Below are 20,750 nucleotides of genomic sequence, written 5' to 3'. Positions count from 1 at the left end.
TAGACACCTCGTACCAAAACGCCAACTCCATATCACCTTATGAGGAATGATCGATTCAGGAATCACAAACTCAAATTCTTTCGAATAGTGCATTACATGAACCTTATCTCCTTCATCTGGTTGAAAACTCATATACTCACATATATCCTCAGTTATCACTTGAGTTTGATCTTGTTCAAAAATCATTAGAAAATGCATCGACAACTCCACATTTTCACTTAACATCAATTTAAGCTCAATGATTTCTTCATCTAAGATTATATCTATTCTTATCTCTACCTCTACGTCAATAGAGTTGGAGACTTTATCCATGTTATCCAACCTTGCAAGGCACTCCAATTTCTAACTATTGTTGAAAATCAACCTTTGAGTTTTCATGACCAACAATAATACAGGTGACCACCTCTTCAAGCTTAAAAGCATTTGATTCAACGAATTCTTCCACCTAAACTTTCACATTTGTTTAACATTGAAGAGTTTCTATCATTAATGACAATTGATTTTTCATAGTCTTTATCATGTCATGACATGAAGGCATGCTATCCTCAAGCACACCAACGTGAGTGATAAGATATGCGTCTTATATATACTCTTCACCATACAATTCCCTATCTAGATTTGATTACTAAGAATATGAATCATATGTTGACACACTATCTAACCACCCTCGATGGTAACTATTGATTTCAGACGTGTAACCATAAAAATCGTAAGAAGACTCATATCCTTATCTCCCATAATTGTCATCATAGTCTAAGCTAGACATAGAAACCCTACTCTAGTCAGATGTGAATTGATCTTCTGGCCAGTTATAACTATTGTTTTCCTTGATTGAAAACATTAACAATAAAGAAATATTAAATATTTTCATTAACACAAAATAAAGCATTGTATCTATAAACCTAACTTTCACTAATTATCTTCCTAGAAAAGAAGGCAAAACCTAAAATAATTTAACTCATCACACATACATCCTTTTAGCAATGGCGCCAACAACTTGACTGTGCCACGGTGTACATACGCTAAATAGAGAATTAACACAAAATTTAAGGATTTAAAAGTGACTTTTACTGCAAGTGTGACAAGTCAATTATAATATTTATAAGTGTTACAATGGAATATTTTGAGTATTCCAAAAATCAAACCCAAGAGAGATTGGGCGATAAGATAAATGACAACGCTCAAGCATGCAATTAAGAAGTCTAGATAGCTAATAACTAAGTGCTATATTATGAAAATTCATACTTCAATGTTAATTAAGCTAAACTATACCTAAGAGGACTAAATTGAAAAACAGTAAAAAGTATAAAAATATCATTTCTATATGATAGAGTGGTCGTTTGATACCAATGCTTTTAATTAATTCTTGGAGCAAGGGTTTAAATTTCTCAAACTCCTAATTGGTTCAATTTAAACTCTTGGTCACCGTTTTACTTAATTAGACAATTTAATCTAGTTTATCTCTCAACCTCACTAAACTAAATTGGGACAATCAAATTAGTTTGCAATAGGATTTCCTCTCGTTCTTAACTATCTAACTGTTCACATAAAGTTATCAATTTAAGATTTTTAAGCCTATTCAATTTAGTCTAATTTTTTCAATTTAGTCCTTGACCCTAAAATTAATCATGCAACATTTCAATTAACCAACAACTATAAAATTTAGTTTCTACTCATAATCAAAATACAAAGTCTAGCCAATTTCATGCTTAAATGATTCATTAATTAACCATAAAAAGACAAGGGTTTAAAAATGCTTAAAGACTCTTGAAGATGTTTTTGATGAAAATGATGACAACAAGAATGTTGACAAGTCCACATCACAAGTTAATATTTTTGCACTTTTGATAACTAGCAATATGTAAATGTATCAAATATTTTAAAGAAAAACCCAAAATAACAATGAAGGCTCATGTATCTTTTTAAGAAAACAAAAAGTGTAGCAAAAATGAAGAATAAAATAGTAGAAATAACTACTAAGCTAAGAAAGGAAAAACCTGAAAAGCGAAAAATGGTGAGGGAATAAAAGATGTTCACAGAAATATGATAAAGATCCCCTCTATTAGTTGTGACATAAAGATGTCTTAAATACATGAGGTTCCTTAACCCTAACATTAACAAAAATACCTTTAAAGAAAATGATATGAATTTAGCTGAGTTTGAACACAAAATTACCCATGAAGTTTTTTTTTTCACCTGTCAAACTTCAGTGTTGCAACACCCAGGTTTTGGTGTTGTGACATCAATGGAAGCAGACACGAGCTTGGCTTAAGGCACTTGGTGTTGCGACCCAGCCTTATTGGTGTCACAAACTCGATGACAGTAGGCATTAGGTTCCTTCACTTCAACAATTGGTTTGGAGTTTCGACCTTGAGGGCTTGTAATTGAGGCTTGGTGTCATAACACCACAGGTTACTCCAAGTTGGGTTTTTATTGAAGTTCACTTCCTTGAGGTGATAGAGGGTCAATGTCATGACACACATGTATCGTGACCCCCATAATAGTTGAGGTCCTCCTTGATGTTTGACCTTAGTTATCTCCCTAAACAAGTTCAAATCCACCTTTAGACTCCTAATAACATAGTTTTGTCAATTTGGATTTCAAAAGAGATCAAATGTAAGAAAAACTATCATTAACACTAAAATCTAATAATCAATAAAAAAATATAAAAAAGACTAGTAAACTACTTGACAACAAGCTCATTAAGTGCTTGAGAGAGCTTAATTTGACATATCAAATTAAAGCAGATCAATAGCAATCATTTCTTTAAATTTAACAAAATTCGTAGGAGATATAGGTTTCTTATCAGGTTCATTACAACCAAATTCGGATCTCCCAACATCAGAGATCTCATCACTTTGGATTTCATATTTTTTGATAATGGCTTTGGCATCATTTAAATCTTGCTCATTTGCTTTCAAAGTTGCATTAGTTTTAGCAATTGTTTCATCATTTTTCTTGATAGTCTCATCAAATATCTCGTTAATCTTTCTAAAATCAATAATTTGCACCATCTTTCTCTTTGACAATTGTATTGGGTCTTTCTTTTTTCCCATTTGAGAATTACAACTTCTCTCAAAGTATCATTCAATTTACACAACACTTCCATTTTCTTCAACATATACTTAAAAGCATCCTCTAGGCTATTAAAATCAACATCATTATCATTGTATGAATTTGAAGCTTTAATCACCGAAGATGGATGTGAGATAAAATGACTTTTCTTCTTGGACATCATTACTTTAAATCGAACACAGAATCACCTGCAACCTTTTATAAGCCTTTTATAAGCTGACACAAAAGCTTTGAAGCAACATTTTGATAAGTTTAAAACTCTTAATAAAAGGATAAATTTATCTCTTGAAATATCTTCGATAATTATTACATAATTTCCTTCATATCTAAGTAAATCGGTTAGCTTGGTCTCAAAGTAAAAAGGAAAAGGATGCCTTTAAGATGAGATTGCCATTCGTTACTCGTCCTTCTCTCCAAATTCAATCAACATCATTGAGGGTGGATTAAAACATGACTTGAGGATCATTTGCTAACTGACTAACACATTATGAAGATCAAAATAAAAAAATTCCAACAATACATTGCACTTAGGCGGTCTTGTAAGCCCAGACTACTATTCAAAGGTCTGTCTAGTCAGTTGTTCAAATAAGGAATAGTACATGATGACAAAACATGCAGTTTAAGAAGCAATTTGAATATTAGAAAAACTAAGCTCCCAACAAGATTGCTCACCCACACTAGATTGACAAAAAAGATTTTACTCTTTTTTTCCTTTTTTTTAATAAAGATAGGCTCTATATGCAAGTTAACATATAGAAGAAATGAGAAAATGTGTGTTATATTCAACTTTATGGTGTGCCTTTATATACATGCTTACACAGTCTAAAAGAGAAAAGAAATAAAAGAAATCAAATCTTGTTCTAGAATTAAGCTTTAATATCTTGTACACTAGCTTTGTCTAAGAATCGGAAACAATATGTAAGTACAATTTTTTGAGAACGGTCAAATACTAAGAATACATGACGTAAACTTAAAAAGAATAATAAAAATGCTTACGAAATGGAGTATATGAAAACTTAAGCAATAATCTCAAGTCTATAAATAGCAGCTCTTGTAACGGAGAAATTTTGTATTTTAAAAGACACTATATAATCTGTCCCAAGATATAAAATTTTGTTGGTAAAATAAATTTCATGTGAAATTTCAACAAGCTAATTACGAAGTGTTGCATTATGTTGAAGTGTTGCATTTGAATGGCATTGCTTAATATCTTGTACACTTGAGCAATAATTAAGCCTTAATATCTTGTACACTTTATCTATATTTTGTTGTACGGTGCTGTTTGTTTATTTTATAAATTTTGTATCTTAAAAGATACTATATAATCTGTCTCAAGATATAAAATTTTGTTGATAAAAAACAAGCTAATTACGAAGTGTTGCATTACGTTGAGAGAGCCTAATCGAGAAACTTCAATGGCATTTGAACACCAAGTCTCATTAGTTATTTCCATTTAAGACCATATGAGTTCACAGTTTATAAATGCTATTTATGCCATTGTTGATTGATTTTATCATGTAAACCTGCTGATGGACTGAACCATGTTTCAGGTCCCAAATCCTTTATTTGACCTTGCTGGCATCATGTGTGGACAATTTGGGATTCCGTTTTGGAAGTTCTTTCTTGCAACTTTGATTGGGAAGGCAATTATTAAAACTCACATACAGGTTTGTGATGTTTTCTTTGTGTTTACCATACAAGCAGAGCCTCGGTTCCCTTTCACTGTTTTATTTCTACTGAATCAAGTTGTTTCTACCCGTGAAGTTGAAGGTCTTATTATAAATTCATTGTTTTAATTTTGCTTACGGTGTTAACGAGAATGTCACCACTCTGAAAAGATTCAGGTGGAAATGACACCTATCTGAAAAAAACAAACTTCTGTGTGTTAATTGTATCAATAAAGTTAAATTATCCTAATTTTTTGCAAGCATCTTATTAGTATCTATTTGGTTCCTTCTCTGCAGACGGTTTTTATTATCTCTGTCTGTAATAATCAACTTCTGGACTGGATAGAGAATGAACTGATCTGGGTTCTCAGTAGCCTCATTCCTGGATTTGATTCTTACTTGCCCACACTCACAGAAAAACTTCATGCCGTAAAGGAAAAGTACTTAGCTGCCCCACATCCTGTCCCTTCAAATGTCAAGGTACCCCTTGAATCAGTAAAAAATATATATCCATTTTAGTCTTCTAAAACGACTCTGTAAAATAGATTTCAAATCTCTTCTGCAGGAGAAGTGCGATTTTTCATTTGCTTCGATCTGGAACACTATTGTGTGGCTTATGCTTATGAACTTCTTTGTGAAGATTGTCAATGCGACTGCTCAGGACCATCTGAAAAAGCAGCAAGATAAGCAGCTTGCGAAGAAGGTATCTGCTTCGAGACATTAAGCTTGCGAATTTATGAAGCGGGTATACTGGCATTCGGTCATCGTTTTACTTTATTATTCGTTTAGGGGTAGTAATAGTTCACTATATGTTACCGCTCTTTCATAATTTACCATTAAAGCAATTCCCCAACAAACCATTGCACTATGTAGTCCCCTTATAGAGCTTTGTATAAAGGAAATAGGTACACAGACAAATAGAAGCTACAGGTTTTTATAATTCCTGTGTAATGCTGGCAGTAATATTTGTTTTTCTCCCATTGTTAAGAGCTATTTGACACTTGGAAATTTATTCTTTCGCAATGTAAGACTTCAAATTTTGGCTTTCCTTCCATCTTCTACTCTTAATTAGCCTGTGGACAATGAAAGATTTGCTTCAGTTCAAGCACTAATGGATTTTTTAATATATTTTCTTAAATCATTACGTTACTGCATTAGAAATCTAATCAGCGTCTGAAACCACAAATTTAGATGATAAATATATATTTAAAAATACTGAAACCATAAATTTAAATGATAAATATATATTTAAAAATAAAATAAAATAAATAAAGAAATAGATGATTTGAAACTAATTAATCATAATAACACTAAAATATGTACGATATTAAAATAAAAAAAATAGATTAAATTACTAGTAAAACAAAATTTTGACATCTAAATAGCTCGCATAAGCAATACTAAATGTACTACAATTATTTATCATGATTTTGTCAGTAATTATGAGTCAAAGGTTTTATTAATAGTATAGATATATAACTGGTAGAGATAATAAATCGTGCATATTAAAAAAAATGAAAAATAATAAAATAAAGTTTTGGTTAAGCGATAAATTTAAGGTTTTGTTAATTCACTTGGTACAAGTTTGAATCTCACTATATACATATTTTCTTGATTATATGCATATTTTCTTGATTTTTGTTAAAATGGAACCACTGCAATACCCTCAAATATTATGACTTATCTTAATTATAAAAGTACATTTTCATAATTTTCTAATTTTATTAGTATCGATTAACCTGTGACATTAATTCACTTGTGACATTAACTCAATGAAGGTTTTATTAATAGTATAGATAATAATAATATTTTTTTTCAATTATAAAAAAATATGAAAATCACGATGAATCAAAATGATTCAAACCGTTTCATTTTGGTTTTACATATAATAATTCATTTTAGCATATTTGCGTAATCAAAATATGTTTTTGTTTGATAAATATATATATTTAATATATATTACATTTACTCTTCCTTTATTAAGAACTTGAAATATTATAAATATATTGTATTATTAATAAAATTATAAATTACATATATGAATGTGTATATATTAAATATGAAGAGACGAGGGATACTTGCTTTCCAAACAAGAAATTGTGGCTAAATATTGCTTGGAACCGTGGCCACAATTTCAACCACGAAATCAAAAGTGTGAAAATGTAAAGATGAACACCGAGAGTGTTTACACAATTCGAGTCTATGTCTGTGGGGTCTTGCTCGGAGCAATGATCCACTATCTTTCTCACAGTACAACCAATGGTTTAAGTCCTAACATTGTTCTAAGACTCACCAATTTAGCAATCTCACTGTTGTACAAAGGCTAGATCACTCCCACTAAGCTTTCCCCTTGACAACTTAGCTTTCCAACTCAAGAGACTTTCTTGATGGGTTACAGAAACAATGCACACATAAAATGTTCCTAACTTGAACATATATGTACTCTCTTAATCTCTTAGTTACTTTTCAACCTAGATAAAACTTAAGCTTATATACTACTTTAAGTTTAGCTTACATAAGAGTTATAATCTAATCACTTTTCTATAAAGTAAAGCTAAAAGGACATAATAGAATAATAATTCCATAAGATTCTCAGTGTAATCCAAAGTCTTCAATCATAGAAAGTGACTTAACTTGTTCCGCAATTAACCAATCATCAAGTCTTCAATTTCAACTCAATTGGTCTTCATGTTTTTTAACTTTAACTCGTCCAAATATGTAACGCCTAATACTCAATCTGGTTACTTGCCTGAGCTATAAGGTATTACAATCGTAAAATATCAACATTATCCACTATACCGACATAATTGATCAAACAATTCATAATATAATATAATTAAAATCATTCAATGATAATCAATCATAATTGAGCCTTAATCGAGTATACAAAAATATTAAATCAACCCAGGAACTTATCTAGACTAATTTGAAACTTTTACAAAAATTAAAGTAAAAAGTGTAAATAGGGGACACATGGCCGTGTGACAAGGTGATCACCCATAATTTAGTGTATCATATTAAACTAGTTTTCGTATTTGAGGAGCTTGAATACAAACAATTTAGTTAGGTTTTAGTTAAGTTTTTATTACTTTATTTAAATTCAATAAAATGTGTATTTTGAGTCTTTTATTAACCTTAGGGGCCAAATGAAGACTAAGGGTGTAATAACCCGGTTTAGACCATAGTTAGAATAGTGGTTTCGGGACCAAAAATCCAAGTCAGAAAAATATTTTAATATTATTTTCCGTGCTTATTATATGTGAATTAGTATGTGTAAAAGCTTCGTATAAAAATTTGATCGTTTGTGTGCTTAATTTGATAAAAGGACATAATCGAGTAAAATGTAAAAGTGGCTTGCTATTTGTTTAAAGTGCCTATTTGATATGGCTTATTAATTATGAGGTCCTTATGTTGATAATTGACCATTGAAAGAATGAATGGACATTTATGGCCTTATATGTTAATGTTTTGTTAATATTTTCATTCAGGGCAAAATTGGTAATTGTTAATTAATGGTTAATTAAATAAAACCAAAGCCAAAAATTAGGCCATTTTATGTTCATCTTGCTGAAAATACAAAAGAAAAAGAAGAACAAAAAACACAACTAGGGTTCGGCACTTGTGATTGTTGATTTAGGTATGATTTTTGTTAAGTTTTTGATAATTTCTACGTTTTTGTGATTGTTACTCTGTATTCTATCAAGCCCATGTCTCAATTTCTGATTTTTTTTGATAATTTTGAGTTATTCCATTGATAAAATTATGATTTTTATGAAGTTTGATGATAGTAAATGGAAGCTTGATGTTGGGTTAACATGTTTTGTCTTTGAATTTTTGATAAATTTGAGTAATTTGGGCTAAATTGTAAAAATAAGATTTTGAGGGACTAAAATGTGAAATAAATGAAATATGTGGACTTGTATGAACTATATAAAAATTCAGCTAAGCATGTGTATATGGAAATTTTTTATATTTTGTGATTTTTGTGATTAGGGACTAAAGTGTTAAAATGTGAAAATGTGAGGGTTAATTTGTAAAATGCCTTAAATGTGTGTTTATGGATTGATTTGAATGATTTGTTGAATAAAGAGTTAAATTTAAATTTATTTAGATGAAGAACAAAAGAAAATGGAATTAGATCAGGGGCAATCAAAAGTCGTCTAGTGGTCGATTTCGTTCGTTCAAATCCGTACGAGGTAAGTCAATATACAAATAAATGTGTTTGAATTGACTTATTATTGTTTATATGCTCTTGAACAATGATGAATGATTATATGAGTTGAGTATGAGATATCTGAGAATGTATCGACAAAGTTTCGATGTTCGAAAAGTCCCGTACGAACCATAGGAATAGTTAGGATACATATGTCATGACATAGGATCCGATATGTGTTTTCTTGTAAGACCACTTCTGGGACGTTGGCGTCGATTTATGACTTACGTGTGAGACCATGTCTGGGACATCGGCATCGTATTTGATTTTGTGTAAGACCTTTTCTAGGATAGTGGCATCAATATTTGATTACATGTAAGACCACGTCTGGGACGTTGGCATTGTATGAGCTTTCCGAGCTATCCGAGTATCCTTATTGATTCTGAACGGTTCAACAGGCATTTCGAGAAAATGAATGACTATGTGAACATGCATATGATTCAAGTATGTTTGAATTGTATATTAAGATTGAGAATGAAAGGTAAGCATATGTATATATGTGAACATATGAAATATGTTTGTATTATGTGGAAATGTGATGTATTTATGAATAAATGGTTATGAGCATTTAAGCTAAATGAGAAATATGAACTTGATATTTATTTATGTCATGATTCATACAACTAATTTGTTTTAGTTGTGAATTGTGATAAGTTTATTTGTATATGGCTTACTAAGCTTTTGAGAGCTTACTTGTGTGTGTTTTCAATTATTTTATTTTAGATATTGAAGCTACTGGGAGCTTGGGGATCATCGAGGATCATCACCACACTATCGAACTCTATTTTGGTACCCTTTGAAAGTGTATATATTGAAGTATGGCATGTATAAGCTAGAAGTTTGTGAATATGTTTTGTATAATGTATATCTAGCCATGTGATTTGGTTTGGTTTTGGTTGTGTATATGAATGAGTTTTTGGTATGAAATGTGATGCAATATGATGAATATGATGTGTTTATGAATGGCCAAGAGATTTGGTAAGTTTGGTAAGTTTTTGGTATGTGCTAATTGTGGAATTGGTAAGAATGTGGCATGAGATTGAATGGTATGTTTTTGGCTTAAGGAATGACATGTTTTGGTATGTGTTACAAGCATGGAAATTTTTTTAATGAAATGGCATGAATGTTGAATGTTTTGGTTCTGAATTGGTTAAAAATTTGGTATAAAATGATGTGGATTTGATGCTTGTAGGGAGGACCTAAAATGGGTGACAAATTGGCCTTGTAAATGGCCTATTTTTGCCCACACGGGCAGAGACACGAGCATGTGCCTCAGCCATGTTGCTCAAGGGCCATTTCTAAATGAGCCTGGGTAGACCACACGGTCGCATACACACAGGCGTGTGCCAGGCCGTGTGGCCAAGTCAGTTTCGACCTCGAGCTTGACACACGGGCGTGTGGTCGGCCGTGTGGCTAAGTCAGTAGCCTCCTTAATTTTCACATGGCCAGGCACACGAGCGTGTTTGGTGGTCGTGTGGACATGTAACACCCCGAACCCGAGACCGACACCGGAGTCGGACACGAGATGTTAACAAACTTTGAAAAATTTTTCCAGACACTGCCCAGTCTGAGTACTAGTCGCTTCAAAAATCATATCTTGAGTTTCACAACTCGAAAATCAGTTTTGTGATTTTTCCCTGAAACTAGACTCATGTCCCCACTTATTTATTTTTTTCTAGAATTTTTGGTCGGGCCAATTAGTACAGTTTATTAGTCAAAGTCTCCCATGTTACAGGGGTCGACTACACTGACCTTTTCCCATTACGACTTGGATATCTCTCTGCACAGAGCTTCAATACTGATGCCGTTTGTTTCTATGGAAACTAGACTAAGAGAAGAATCCATACATATATGGTATGACCCCTAATTATCTCTGGTCAATTTATAGTGAATTTCCAAAGTCGGAACAGGGAATCCAGAAACTGTTCTGGCCCTGTTCCACAAGAACCCGAATATCTCTTACTGTACTGTTCATATGATTGTTTCGTTACTTTCATATGAAAGTAAATTCATCAAGGTTCGATTACATAATTTATTCACTATTTAATTCCACTCCTACGAATTCTTGTGATTTTTCCAATCCACACCACTGCTGCTGTCAGCCTCTGTTTTCAAAGTAAACCTTACCTATTTTCGGGGTTTCATGGACCAACTAGGGCCTTGTCATACATATGCCCACATATGATCATACTTAGCCATTCCAATGGCTGATCATTTGCTCAACACTTCCATTCCAACTATAGTTACATCATGAAACCATCTATACATTCATAAACACGAATGGTCTAATGCCATACTCCACTTCTACAAGCCATTTTCGCATGGCTGTACACTTATACATTTCATAAAGTACTCGAAAAACAACAATGGGTAGTCCTATACATGCCATATCAAAATTCAACCAAAATAGTACCCAAAAGAGCCTTTGATAGTGTGGGCGACTTCGACTTCAAGATCCCGAGTCCGATAGCTGGAGAACCAAAAATCTATAAAATAGAGGAGCAGTGTAACGAGTAAGCAATTTATGCTTAGTAAGTTTTGAGCAAGGAATTCCAGCATAAACAAAGAATAACACACATTTAGCTAAACGGAATATTTCATAATACGCAATTTACCGATATCAAACTTGCTTCACAACATTAACAACCCTTATGTACATACACAATAGACTAACTTAGCCGAAGGCCGGTAGCTCGTTTATCAACTGAGCGAACATTTATTTGTAAGGGCTCGATTAAATTCAACGCATACGTAACATATCCCCATATTGGGATGTTTTTCGAGTATTCGCTGGAATTTTACAGCAAGCTCATTCATTACCAAATCACGTACCTTCGGGATTTAACCGGATATAGCTCCTCGTTCAAATGCCTTCGGGACATAGCCCGGTTTTAGTAACTCACTCAATGCCTTCGGGACATAACCCGGATTTAATAACTCGCACGAATGCCTTCGGGACTTAACCCGGATTTAGTATCTCGCACAAAGGCCTTCGGGGCTTAACCCGGAATTTGTATCTCGCACAAATGCCTTCGGATCTTAGTCCGGATATATTCACTTAGCACAAAGCCTTCGGGACTTAGCCCGGACAGCATTCAATTAATCATGCACATCTAACAATAATTCATGGCACATTCATATTTCATTTTCATTTGCGAAACTCAAACACAAGGCACATATCATCCTTGCACATTCGGCTCAATAGCCACACATAGAGCATGATTTAATCACATCGTAATTTAAGCTCTCTTACTCAAGAACTTACCTCGGGTGTTGTCGAACGATTCCGCTAGCTATTCAACCACTTTTTCCTTCCCTTTATCGGATTTATTTCCCCTTTGCTCTTGAGCTTAATTAAACAAATAAATTGATTTCATCATTTAGGCATCAAAAAGATGAACACAAGGCACTTAGCCCATATTTATACATTAGACATTAAAGTCTCATACATGCAAAAATCATGCATCAACACAACATATTAGCTAATTTCTTTCCCCTTGGCCGAATATGCATGTCTATTTTTGGGGTCGATTTCAACACTTAATACACACATATACACACTAGTAAAGCATCCTCCCCCTTTTCATCAATTTAACACATGCATTGCTCATTAACATGCAAAGTTACATTCGGCCTTAGTACACATCTTGCTAGCCGATTCTTCTCCATTTAGCAACCAATGCACATATGTGCTCACACAAAAATGCTAAAAAGGAGGTTCAAGAATCATCAAGCCATCATCACATGCATCATTAACAAGCTTCATATTTTGCATGCAATGGCATTAACACAACCTCCACCTAGGCCGAATCTCTTCACCTTTCTTCTTCTTTCCTCCTTAAAATTTTTGGCCAAGGATGAACCAAAGGATGAGAAAATTTTTTCTTTGTTTTTCTTTCTAATTTAGGCTAAATGAAGGTGAGAAAAGGATGAACAAAGATCTTCTCCTCTCTTTTCTTTAGCTCACGGCAATGGGGGGAAAGAATCAACTACACACTTTTTTTTTGTGTATTCATCATACTCCTTTTCATTATTTAATTTCCATGCCTATTATTTTATTTTTTTCCACCCATGATGCACCAACAAAACATGTCTATGACATGTCTTGGCCATCAAACTTGGTCTACCATGCTTGTCATGGCCGGCCACTACTAGTAGGGGGGGAATTTGACATGCAAGTCCCCCCTTTGTCCACATGCACTAATAGGTCCTCACACATTGACCTATCACATTTTAGAATTTTCTCACATAAGTCCTATTGACTAAATTCACATGAAATCAACCAAATTGAAGCTTGAAATTTTCACACATTCATAATTACATATTCTAGACAATAAGTATCACATTCAAACATTTCGGTGACTCGGTTTAGCGGTCCCGAAACCACTTCCCGACTAGGGTCAACTTTGGGCTGTCACAGGACAAGTCAGTATGTATGCCCTATTTTGGCACAGCCTAGACACACGGGCATGTCTAATGCCGTGTGAGCAACACGACCTGTTCACATGGGCGTGTGACCTGTATAACTTTGAAAAATTGTTTAAGTTTCAAAAAATTTTGTTTGTGTTCGGTTTAGTCCTGACCCTTTTCTAAAGCATGTTAAGGTCTCGATGACCTATATATAAGGGACTCTATGATAATGTTTGATTATGATTGTGGATGATGTTTGTGAATTATTTGTAAAATATTTTGATTTCTTCGGTAACGCCTTTAACCCTAGCCCGGCGACAGATACGGGTTAGGGGTGTTACATTTGGTTAGTATCAGAGCTACGGTTTAGTCCATTCTAGGACTAACATAGCGTATGTGAGTCTAGCTATACATGCTATATTTATGAACTGCGATAGTGTGATGAATCCTGACAATGAAAATGTGTTTTTATACAGCAAATGGATCCCGAATGAGCCGTAGCTGATGATATCGAAAGTAATACGCCTGCTCCCATGTAAGGGACAACGCCATCCGACTCTAGACCGGCCATGAGGGAGAGGCTAAACAAGCCTTCTATCAAATGATGAATGATTGGTTCACCTAATGTATCCTAAATAATCTGGCTATGCCACAACCTTCACCCTCGGTCAATCCTCCGCAAGTCCCTGTTATGCCACAAGCTAATTCGATTCAGTGGAATAAGCCTCCGGACGACAAAATTAGAAAATATGGGGCCGAAGAGTTCCATGCTACTACTAACGATGATGCCGAGATAGCTGAATTCTGGTTAGAGAATACGATACGAGTGTTTGATGAATTATCATTGACTCTAGAAGAATGCTTAAAATGTGCCGTTTCACTTTTGAGAGATACGGTGTATCATTAGTAGAAGACACTAATATCTGTGGTTTTGAGGGAATGAATTACCTGGGATTTCTTTCAAGCTGAATTTCGAAAGAAATACATCAGTTAGAGATTCATCAATCAAAAACGCAAAGAGTTTCTTGAACTGAAAGAAGGCTGTATGTTTGTTACAGAATACGAGCTAGAATTTGTAAGATTGAGCCAGTATGCATGAGAATGTGTCTCGATTGAAGCAATAATGTGTAAAAGATTTGAAGATTGTTTGAATGAAGATATTTTCTTGTTAGTCAGAATTCTGGAAATAAAAGAATTTGTTGTGCTTGTTGAATGAGCCTGTAAAGCTGAAGAACTTGGGAAAAGAAAAGAAAAGCTGACTCTGAAGCTAGAAATGAAAGGAAGAGATTCGCAAGTAAACCATTTCAGTTAGCATCGAAGAAGTTTCGAGATGATTATAGCCGTTCAAAGGCTAATGTGGGACATCCGAGTAGAGATCATATGAGAACGCATTCGAGTGTCAGAACTCCAGCTACTTCTGTTGCAAGTGTTGGAAATGTCCGATCCGATCGACTTGAGTGTAAACATTGTGGTAAAAAGACATCCCAACAATTGTAGACTGTATGATTGGGCTTGTTTCAAATGTGGATCTTTAGATCACTTTATCTAAGATTGTCCTGAGTCTGTTGAACAAGAGATAGTACAAAATCCGAGACTGAGTAACACCTCAACTCGAGGTAGACCACCGAAAAATACAGGAAATGTGAGTGGCAGCCAGAGGGGAACTAAAGATATGACTGGTAGATCTGAGGCTTGCGCACCTGCCAAAGCCTACGCCATTCGAGCTCGTATGGAAGCTTTATCTCCAAATGTTATAACTGGTACTGTTACTCTTTACGATACTTCTGTGATTGCATTGATAGATTCAGGATCAACATATTCGTATATATGCATGAATTTACTATCCAGTTAGACTTTGCCAGTAGAGTCTATTGAATTTGTGATTAGAGTATCGAACCCCCTAGGTAAAAGTGTTTGGGTTGACAAAGTCTGCAAGAATTGTTCGTTAATGTTTTGAGACACTTTTTTTTCGGTCGATCTGATGTTATTACCTTTTGATGAGTTTGATATAATTTTGGGTATGGATTGGTTTGCATGATGCTATTGTGAATTGCAAACGGAAAACTATTGATTTGAGATGTAAGCATGATGAAATAGTCCAAATTGAATCTAGTGTTTGAATGGGTTACCAGCTGTGATTTTGTCAATGAAAGTTCTAAGTATTGTAAGAAAGGGTTGTGAAGCCTACTTTGCCTATGTGATTGATTCAAAAGTATCAGAAAAGAAAGTGGAATCAGTACCTATTGTGTGTGAATTCCCTGATGTGTTTCCTGAAGAACTTCCGGGATTACCTCTGATTCGAGAGGTTGAATTTGACATTGAGTTAGTACCGGAAACTACTCTGATTTTGATAGCTTTGTTTAGAATGGCTTCGACTGAGTTAAAAAATTAAAGTCTCAGTTGCAAGAGTTGACTGATAGAGGATTTACAAGACTGGGTTTCTCGCCTTGGGGTGCACCAGTTCTGTTTGTAAAAAAGAAAGACGGTACAATGAGAATGTGCATTGATTATCGTCAGTTGAACAAAGTGGCTACCAAGAACAAATATCCTCTACCTCGAATTGATGATTTGTTTGATCAGTTGAAAGGAGCTACTGTGTTTTCAAAGATAGATTTGAGATTGGGCTACTATCAGTTGCGAGTAAAATATTCAGACCTTCCGAAAACTGCTTTTCGAACAAGGTACAGACACTATGAGTTTTTAGTTATACGTTTCAGATTGACTAATGCACCTGCTATCTTTCTGGACTTGATGAATCAGATATTTAGACTATACCTAGATCGATTTGTTGTTGTGTTCATTGATGACATATTGATATATTCACATGATGAAACCGAACATGCCGAGCATTTGAGAATAGTGCTACAAACTTTGAGAGATAAGCAATTGTATACGAAGTTTAGCAAATGTGAATTTTGGTTATGAGAAGTCGGTTTCTTGGGCCATATAATATCAGCATCAGGTATCCGAGTTGATCCGAGCAAAATTTTAGCTATTCTGCATTGGAAGCCTATGAAAAATGTTTCTGAAGTCTGCAGTTTTCTAGGACTTGCTGGTTATTACTGAAGATTCGTAAAAGGCTTTTCTATGATTGTAACTCCATTGACGAAATTGCTTCAGAAAGATGTAAAATTTGAATAATCTGAAAAGTATCAAAAAAGCTTTGATCAGTTGAAAACCCTATTGCCTGAAGCTTCGGTGTTAGTTCAACAAGAACCGGGTAAAGAATTTGTAATCTACAGTGATGCTTTGTTGAACGGTTTGGGTTGTGTTTTGATGTAGGAAGGCAAAGTCATAGCTTATGCCTCAAGATAGTTAAAGCCACATGAAAAGAATTATCCGACGCATGACCTTGAATTAGCTGCGATTGTGTTCGCTTTAAAGATTTGGCACCACTATATTCTGATCATAAGAGTTTGAAATATCTGATGACTCTGAAAGATTTGAATCTACGACAAAGAAGATGACTAGAATTGTTAAAAGACTACGAGCTTGTTATCGATTATTATCCGGGAAAAGTAATTGTTGTTGCTGATGCTTTAAGTCAGAAATCATTGTTTGCATTATGTGCCATGAATGCTCATTTAGCTTTGTCTGATGATGATTCAGTTTTAGCATAATTCAAAACGAGACCTTTGTTTTTAGAATAGATTAGTGATTCTCAAAAGGTTGATAATGAGATAATAGCAAAACGAGCTCAGTGTGATTTGAATTCTGATTCTAAATTTTGAGTTAATAATGACGATTGTTTGAGATTTTGAGATCGGATTTGTGTTCCGAGAAATCCAGAGTTGATTCAGATGATATTGAACGAAGCTCACAACAGTGGTTTATCTGTACATCTGGGTAGTACGAAAATGGATAATAATTTGAAACAGCATTACTGGTGGTCTAGAATGAAAAATGATATCTCTGAATTTGTTTCGAAATGTTTGATCTGTTAGCAAGTTAAAGTTGAACATCAAGTGCCATCTGGTTTGTTACAGCCAATTATGATTGCTGAATGGAAATAGGATAGAGTGACTGTAACAGTCCGATTTAGGCCTTAGTCAAAACAGTGGTTTTGGGACCACATATCCTAGTCAGAAAAATAGTTAAATATTATTTTTTGTGCTTATGATGTGTGAATTAGCATATGTGAAAGTTTCGTCTAAAAATTCGATTGTTTGTGTGCTCAATTTGATAAAAAGGACCTAATCACGTAAAAGAAAAAAAATTGCTTGCTACTTGTTAAAAGTGCTTATTTGATTTGGATTTATAAATGAGAGGTCCTTATTATGTTATTTGACCATTAAAAGCATGAGTGGACATATATGGCCTTATTATAATGGTTTATTTATGTTTTAATGAAAGGGCATAATGGTAAACTAATTATAAAATGAATTATAATTAAAATAAGGTATGAAAATAAGCCATTATTCATGTTCTTCAACCGAAAATCACAAGAAAATAAAAGAAAAAGACTACCTAGGGTTTGACAATTGAAGGACTTGATTGAGGTAGGTATTTTGTTTGGTTTTTGATAATTTTTACATTTTTGTAATCGTTGCTTTGTAGACTATCAAGCCCATGTCTAAATTTTTGACTTTGTTAATGATTTTGAAATGTACCATGAATGAATTCATGAGCTTTGTAACACTCCAAACCCTTCCCAGACGTTATGACCGAATCCAGCGTGTCACATTAAAGCGTTACTAGAAAAGTCATGTTTTATCTAAAGTCTTTCTTAGTGTTTAAAGAATATCCTCGTTATAGATTAAAGTGAATGGAAGATGTGCACCAGGTAGGATGCCAGAAAAGAGGAGGTGAGTCAATTAGACTGCTTAAGTACCCAGCTTTCCACAGATCCAATCCTAGACATGCACACAAGCATTGCCACAGTTTAACTGAGTGATTGTTCATGGCAAACCAATTCGTTTAAAACCATTTGAAAAGGTTATTAATTTTGAAAACGTTTTCGTTGTGGAAGCTTTGCTTTGTTATCGCGATATTTTGAAATCAAGTAACCCTTTTAAAACGCCCTCTAAAGCTATTCAATTTCAAACAATTAAAACAATATCATATCTAAGCTAACAAAACATACTAAAAACAATTAAAAAAAATTAAAGCGGCCTTGTTACAACTTAAAAACCCAAAACAATTAAAGTAAGTAAGTGCTGATGAAAACTCATGAAGAAAAGCGAATTTGCAGAACATGTGGCCACTCCAAATCTGTCACGGCTCCAAGTCCACTATGGTTGGGGATTTCCAATATGGATGAAATTAAGGGGTGAGTTTGGAAAACTCAGTGTGTAAAATAACCCAACCATAGTCCAAATTAGATCAAACCGTAGAAACAGATTAAGTCGGGCCTTAGCCCTATACAGAATTTAGAATGAAGCCCATAGGCCCATAACAGATACAGAACAGATATATCATGTATGCAGAAAACCCAACCCATATCCATCCGTATACACCCCCGTACCAACCTTACACCAGAGAACTTGACCCACCCATCCGCTACATGCCACAGAGTTTGCAGCATGGCTGCCAGAACAGATATTGTGACATAGTCACCAGATACAGATATTGCGGCGGAGCCACCAGAAAAGATATTTGTGGCGTAGCCATAAGAAATAGATATTTGTGGCATAGCCACCAGAACGCTTCCTCCATCAATATAACCCATATCCCATGCAACAGATATACATGCCATGGCATACAACATACAGAATCAGAATATCATGCATTTCAGTCAAAATTAACCCTAGGGGTATAACAGTCACTTTGCACCTAGGGGTATAATGGTAATTTTCATACTTAGGGGTATTCTAGTAAATTTACTATTTTAGGGTTTTCATGCACATTACAGCCATTAACATATTAGCAGAAACACTTACCGAGCGTTTTTACCGAATTGGGCCCGTTGGCCTATTAACCCTATATTTCGGCCCATTAAACCCAAATATACCGAAGTGCACGAAATTGCGCACTCTGCAATCTTACCGCTTGAGATTACCAAGATTAACAAACAACTATCCCACGAGCGCTCGCACGCTCGCAAGTCCACAAAATGCTGGCTCTTTGGCATTTCAGCTTTTTGGCTTTTGTCGATCTAGTCTGTAAGTGGGTGTCGTTTACACACCTATTTTACGATGAAACGTTGAAGAGTTCCACACACGAGCAGCCTACAATCGGTTACTATAACATTAGATTAAAAATCGATAACAACTTAACACATCAAACCCTTACCATATTCGGCCATAGTCCATATCTTTAACCTTTACCTTTATCGATCTCCAACTGCTAGATCTAGATGCTCCAACAGTGTCAACCCTCTATGCTCCTTGATTGCTTGTCCTTAAATCCACACTAAATACATATGAAACCAAAAGAAGAGGCTATTAAAGCCTTTAGTCTAAAACGACAGTCTCCCTAAGTGATTAAGGACTTGTCGGCTTTTCATAATAAACCCGAAATAACGAATGGACAGAAAGATTTGAGCACTTACCGAGGATCTACTTGCAGAAACATTCCGAAGTACCTTCCTATTCCAGATTTGTTGTAGATCAAATCCCCAAAATACAGGGAGAGAACAGATCTAATGATTCGGCTTCTAGAACCTATTCTGAGGTATGCTTAATTCAATTTAAGAAGAAAATAGAAGAATAACGAAGAAAAAGAATAGAGGATTCGGCTAAGGAGTAAAGTCAGATATCACGTAGTGTGGTTCGGCTTTTCGAAGGGTAATCGATTAGCAATGGTTTGAGAGAGATCAGTGGAAGAAAAAGAAAAGGGAAAGAATTTTAAGAATAGCAATAGAAGATTTAGACTTCGGCGAAGAAAAGAAAGATGGATCAAAAGGAATGAAAGTTGATAAAATAAAATAAAAAAAATGATAAGAGAATTTGAGCTGAAAAAAATAAACAAACAATTCATCCTAGCCAAAATTTGAGAGCTATTTCGGTATCTAATTGCCCAAAGCCGAATGAGTTCTATTTCGACACCACCGTCCTTCCCATATTCAAATTCCTTGTTTTGCTCCTTAATTTTAGCCCTTAGCACAATTTGAATTTCATTCAAACTCCTTCCCACCGTTTAGCAACCTTATCCACCCCTTGCACCGCTTCAGCACGCTACTAAGAGAGTCCTGATCAGACTCTAACTCTTTCCCCACGCGAGCAGCAAAATTAGTCCTTCGCGCGCATAGCAGCTCAAACTCCAGACCTCCTCCTGTCCCTGCGCTCCACATCCTGCTGCTGGCCACTACACCAATCTTTCATTTATACCATGATATGTTCACAATTAATCTTAATCTATTCTTGCTAAAGCCTTGGTTACTTGCGAAATAAAAAGGAAATTTCGCCCGCTATACATCTCGAACCTGCAACCTTCTAAACACAAAC

The 20,750-nt window shown here is 34.6% G+C and overlaps 1 protein-coding gene and 1 long non-coding RNA gene across 2 annotated transcripts in view; one reads left to right on the top strand and one right to left on the bottom strand.

Moving 5' to 3' along the window:
- Positions 1-5,790, top strand: part of LOC107959978 (vacuole membrane protein KMS1) — a 29,411-nt gene extending 23,621 nt beyond the window's left edge. The window contains exons 6-8 of the mRNA XM_041078856.1: positions 4,626-4,742; positions 5,040-5,222; positions 5,308-5,790. Coding sequence (XP_040934790.1) covers positions 4,626-4,742; positions 5,040-5,222; positions 5,308-5,466 — 459 coding nt within the window. The 3' untranslated portion in view covers positions 5,467-5,790. The remainder of the gene's footprint in view (positions 1-4,625; positions 4,743-5,039; positions 5,223-5,307) is intronic.
- A 12,647-nt stretch (positions 5,791-18,437) lies between these two features.
- Positions 18,438-20,471, bottom strand: LOC121208304 (uncharacterized). Its single transcript, XR_005903254.1, has 3 exons — positions 19,856-20,471; positions 19,632-19,716; positions 18,438-19,532 (listed from the first exon to the last, which is right to left on the bottom strand). It is a non-coding gene; the product is annotated as an uncharacterized lncRNA (long non-coding RNA).
- Positions 20,472-20,750: the final 279 nt, after the last annotated feature.

This window comes from Gossypium hirsutum, chromosome A10 (assembly GCF_007990345.1).
Source record: "Gossypium hirsutum isolate 1008001.06 chromosome A10, Gossypium_hirsutum_v2.1, whole genome shotgun sequence".
Taxonomy (NCBI): Eukaryota; Viridiplantae; Streptophyta; class Magnoliopsida; order Malvales; family Malvaceae; genus Gossypium; species Gossypium hirsutum.
Note: the sequence above shows the minus strand (reverse complement) of the source record. Positions and strands in the feature narration are given on the sequence as shown.